Source organism: Scylla paramamosain, unplaced genomic scaffold (assembly GCF_035594125.1).
Source record: "Scylla paramamosain isolate STU-SP2022 unplaced genomic scaffold, ASM3559412v1 Contig31, whole genome shotgun sequence".
In the NCBI taxonomy this organism is placed as follows: domain Eukaryota; kingdom Metazoa; phylum Arthropoda; class Malacostraca; order Decapoda; family Portunidae; genus Scylla; species Scylla paramamosain.
In genome coordinates, this window is record NW_026973696.1 from 457,501 (window position 1) to 462,500 (window position 5,000).

General features: G+C 41.7%; 2 protein-coding genes across 5 annotated transcripts in view; both read right to left on the reverse strand.

Moving 5' to 3' along the window:
• The window catches only part of LOC135097757 (nucleolar complex protein 4 homolog), a 5,619-nt gene extending 5,181 nt beyond the window's left edge, over positions 1 to 438 (reverse strand). For all 4 annotated transcript variants that reach the window (XM_063999783.1, XM_063999782.1, XM_063999781.1 and 1 more), the window contains exon 1: positions 161 to 438. In XM_063999783.1, coding sequence (XP_063855853.1) covers positions 161 to 271 — 111 coding nt within the window. In that variant the 5' untranslated portion in view covers positions 272 to 438. The remainder of the gene's footprint in view (positions 1 to 160) is intronic.
• A 4,215-nt stretch (positions 439 to 4,653) lies between these two features.
• LOC135097771 (serine hydroxymethyltransferase-like) overlaps positions 4,654 to 5,000 on the reverse strand; it is a 6,322-nt gene continuing 5,975 nt past the window's right edge. The window contains 1 exon segment of the mRNA XM_063999799.1: positions 4,654 to 5,000. This exon segment is cut by the window's right edge and continues 25 nt beyond it. Within this exon segment, the coding sequence (XP_063855869.1) occupies positions 4,862 to 5,000 (139 nt within the window). The 3' untranslated portion in view covers positions 4,654 to 4,861.

Consider the following 5,000-nt stretch of genomic DNA (forward strand, 5'->3'; position numbering starts at 1 on the left):
TGTGTAATTTATTTTATGCTATTTAAAGTCAGTCATTCAGTCAGCCTTGCCTCTCACTCTTACTCTCACCTCTCACTCTCACCACTCACTCTCTCCTCTCACTCTCACCACTCACTCTCTCCTCTCACTCTCACCACTCACTCTCTCCTCTCAGTCTCACCTCCAGTCTTTCCATAATGTCGACAATAATATTTGCATTTTTCACTCTGTCTGCTTTAAATTCTTTCACTAAATTCTTCACTGTTCTTCTTCCTGTTTTTTGGGTCGCCATGTTGGTTTTCCTCCTCCTCCTGGTGCTCAAATTGTCAGGATATCTTCCTAGTTTCCTTCCAGTGTCTCAGGTCAGGTCAGCGAGGCGCCACGAGGTCAAAACTTTAGAAAATATGAAGGTGTTTGTCTTACGCCACACACAAGCCAGGACATGTGAGTTTGTTTACATCTGGCCAAAATGTCGACATGAGGAATATAAATTTCGGGTTAAAATGAAAGAAATGGAAAATAGGTAAGTGGATGGATAAATATAAAAATACAATAAAAACTCCAAACCAAACAAAATAAACAATAAAACACTCAAAATAAAAAAAAAACTGAGCCGAAATAAGGAAGACGTCCCGAACTCACCAATCCTTTATCAAAACACGTGCAATGGCTGAGAAGGCGAGGTAGCAAGACAAATAACCTTAAAATTCTCCACAATGGCGATGAAGAGCGAGCTGGCGGAGGTGCAGAAGAAGCTGTCGGAGGGCGGGGCGTGCCTGAAGGAGGTGCAGAAGGAGATAACCGTCCTGCTTCACCCAAAATATACGACAAGACAAGTGGAGGGAGTGAAGGAGGAGCTGAACTATTTAGCGAGACGGCATTGTAAAGAGTGAGTGGTGGTGGTGGTGGTGGCGGTGGTGGTGGTGGTGGTGGGATAGTTTAATAGTCATGCTGTGGGAGTGCTGTGGCTGTGGGTGGTCAGATTAGCCCTCCAAAAGCTTGTTAAATATAAATGGCTGTTTTCTGATTCCGGTTCGCTAAGGTGGGGTTGTAATGGCCGTGTGTGTGTGTGTGTGTGTGTGTGTGTGTGTGTGTGTGTGTGTGTGTGTGTCATTCTAAGATTCTAGGCTGTGGTAGTGGTGGTGGTGGTAGTTAGGTTAGGTTTGTAGTGAAGATAAACCTTTAACTTAACACAGACAAATTTAACCACAGCAAGAGTTCTACCACAAACACAGCCAGATTTAACCACAGCAAGATTTCTACCACAAACACAGCCAGATTTAACCACAGCAAGAGTTCTACCACAAACACAGCCAGATTTCTACCACAAACACAGCCAGATTTAACCACAGCAAGAGTTCTACCACAAACACAGCCAGATTTAACCACAGCAAGAGTTCAACCACAAACAGCCAAGATTTCACAATAAAATTAAATTGTTTTTTTCTTTTTTTAATTTCTCAGTTTAATTCAGCCGATCGTATTCCCTCTCCCTCTCTCTCTCTCTCTCTCTCCCTCTCCCTCTCCCTCTCTCTCTCTCTCTACAGGCTGGGCGGAACGGTTCTAGCCTATGACAACGTAAGATTCAGGTCCGTTCATGGCTGGCTCTTCGGCACAAATCCTTTTATTCATCGTCGGGTTTCCGCAAAGTTCTACGTGTTTTGTCCCAAGCCCGGAGACACCCTTAAAGGTATGTGTGTGTGTGTGTGTGTGTGTGTGTGTGTGTGTGTGAGGGAGAGAAAGTGTTTGTGTCTGTGTGTCTTTACGAGAGAGAGAGAGAGAGAGAGAGAGAGCAGAATTATCCAACCTAACCTAGCCTAACTTAACCTAAGCTAACCTAGCCTAATTCGACTTAACCTAACTTAAGCTAACCTAACCTAACCAAACCTAACCTAACCTAACTTAACCTAACGTAACCTAACCTAACCTGACTTAACCTAATCTAACCTAACCTAACATAACTTAACCTAACCTAACCTAACCTAACCTAACCTAACCTAACCAAACCTAACCTAACCTAACTTAACCTAACCTAACTTAACCTAACCTAACTTAACCAAACCTAACTTAACCTAACCTAACCTAACTTAACCTAACCTAACCTAACTTAACCTTACTTAACCTAACATAACCTAACCTAACCTAACCAAACCTAACCTAACATAACATAACTTAACCTAACCTAACCTAACCAAACCTAACTTAACCTAACCTAACGTAACCTAACCTAACCTAACCAAACCTAACCTAACCTAACTTAACCTAACTTAACCTAACCTAACCTAACCCACTCCCTCTCCCCAGCCGTGGTCCGGAAGAAGTCCCCCGCACCACTTGGGCTGCCTCGCGCATGGACTGTACAATGTGTCTGTACCGCGCCCCCCCAGCGAACCTGTGGAGGGGTGGGGGGGGACGCTGGCCTGTGAGGGAGACGAACTGAACCTGACTGTCCTTTTCACAAGCTTTACCAATTATCACATGCCTTATATTAGAGCTGGAATTCATCCCGACAGGTGAGGGGGTGATGGGGGTGATGGGGGGTGATGGGGGTGACGGGGGGGTGGGGGGTGACGTGTGCAGTAATTTATATAAGGGTGATATATTGGTGTTTTTGTTGATATATAGTTTAAATTGTTTTTTTTTAGTTAATACATTAGATATTACTACTACTACTACTACTACTACTACTACTACTACTACTACTACTTTTCTCCTCCTCCTCCTTCTACTACTACTACTACCTCCTCCTCCTCCTCCTCCTCCTTACTACTACTACTACTACTACTTTTCTCCTCCTCCTCCTTCTACTACTCCTCCTCCTTCTCCTTACTACTACTACTACTACTACTACTACTACTACTACTACTACTACTACTACTACTACTTCTACTAACAGTGTGGATGAACTGAAGGAGAGAAGCAGGGCAGCAGAAGAATTACAGAAAACGGGAGCCGGGCAGGTAAAGAAAACGGAAGATCGTCTCAACCAGAGAATTGTTTTTGACGAGGACAGCGGTATAAGCAGTAATGAGGCCGAGGAAGGGAAGAGGAAGAGGAAGAGGAGTGAGGAGGAGGAGGAGGAGGAGGTAGGAGCCCCACAAGAGGAGGAGAAGGAAGAGAGAGGCATGGAAATTGAAAAGAGGAAGAAGAGGAAGAGAAGTGATGATGATGACGAGGAGGAGGAGGAGGAGGAGAGGAAGAGGAAGAAGAAGAGGAGGAGGGAGAGTGATGCATTTAATGAAGAAAGTTTGATAACTGAAAAGAAGAAGAAGAAGAAGAAAATAAAGGAGGAGAAGGAGGAAGAGGAGGAGGAGGAGGAAGACAAAGGAATGAAGATAAAGATAGAAAAACCAAGTTCAGATGAAGAGGAAGTGAAAAAGAAGAAGAAGAAGAAGAAGAAGAAGGAAGAGGAAGAAGAAGAGGTAAATAAATCAATAAACACAATTGAAATAAAGAAAGAGAGAATTACACAAGAAGAAGAAGAAGAGGAAGAGAAGAAGAAGAAGGAGGAAGAGAAGAAGAAGAAGAAGGAAGAGAAGAGAAGGAGGAAGGAAGAAGAGAGAGAGAAAATAATAAATAAAATGAAGATAAAGAAAGAGAGAATTACACAAGAAGAAGAAGAGGAAGAGAGGAAGAAGAAGGAGGAGGAAGAGAAGAAGGAAGAGAAGAGAAGGAGGAAGGAAGAAGAGAGAGAGAAAATAATAAATAAGATGAAGATAAAGAAAGAGAGAATTACACAAGAAGAAGAAGAAGAGGAAGAGAAGAAGAAGAAGGAGGAGGAAGAGAAGAAGGAAGAGAAGAGAAGGAGGAAGGAAGAAGAGAGAGAGAAAATAATAAATAAAATGAAGATAAAGAAAGAGAGAATTACACAAGAAGAAGAAGAGGAAGAGAGGAAGAAGGAGGAAGAGAAGATGAAGAAGAAGGAGGAAGAGAAGATGAAGAAGAAGGAGGAAGAGAAGATGAGGAAGAAGGAGGAAGAGAAGAGGAAGAAGGAGGAGGAAGAGAAGGAGGAGGAGGAAGAGAAGAAGAAGAAGAAGGAGGAAGAGAAGAGGAGGAGGAAGGAAGAAGAGATAGAGAAAATAATAAACAAAATTAAAATAAAGCAAAACAGAATTACACAAGAAGAAGAAGAGGAAGAAAAGAAGAAGAAGGAGGAGGAGGAAGAAGAGAAGAAGAAGAAGGAAGCAGAGAGAAACAAAATAATAAGCAAAATGAAAATAAAGAAAGAAATAATAAATGAAGAAGAAGAAGAGGAGACAAGAAAGAATATGATAAAGATGAGAAAAATTAAACAGGAGAAAACAAGTTCGAATGAAGGAGGGAATAAGAGAAATTTGAATAATAATCTACCTATTCCTCTTTCTATGATAAAAAGAGAGATAGATAGATAGAGAGATAGATAGATAGAGAGAGAGAGACACAGACACACACACACACACACACACACACACACACAGAGAGAGAGAGAGAGAATATTCACACACACACACACACACACACAAAATATAATGACTGTTTCTTCACGTTTGTCATAGTAATCTTGTTTTCTTCATAAATTATAAGTTTTCTCTTTTATTTGTGTTTCCTTCCTCCTCTTAAGTGTCTCTAAGTGAGCCGAGTGTTGTAAGGTTACTTAAAACACTTAAATTAATAGGATTTCAATGATAATATTAGTTTAAATTGGAAAAAAATGCTTTAATTGGTAAATGTGTTGCTGAGAGAGAGAGAGAGAGAGAGAGAGAGAGAGAGAGAGAGCAAGAGAGACAAACAGACAGACAGACATAAACAAATTTCATGACTATTCCAAAATTGAAAAGACCCAAACACAAACACATGCATAGACGCACACTCCAGGCCCCTACAAGGTCACGAGGGGTCAGATTCAAAGGTCAGGTCGTCCAGGGAGGGGGAACTGGCCGGCGTAACCCTCGATCCGTCCCTTAAGGTCACCAATTTGACCTTTAAACTCGTTGCTGGTCAGAATCCGTTTGAAGTCGACTAATTTTGGACCACTCTTGATC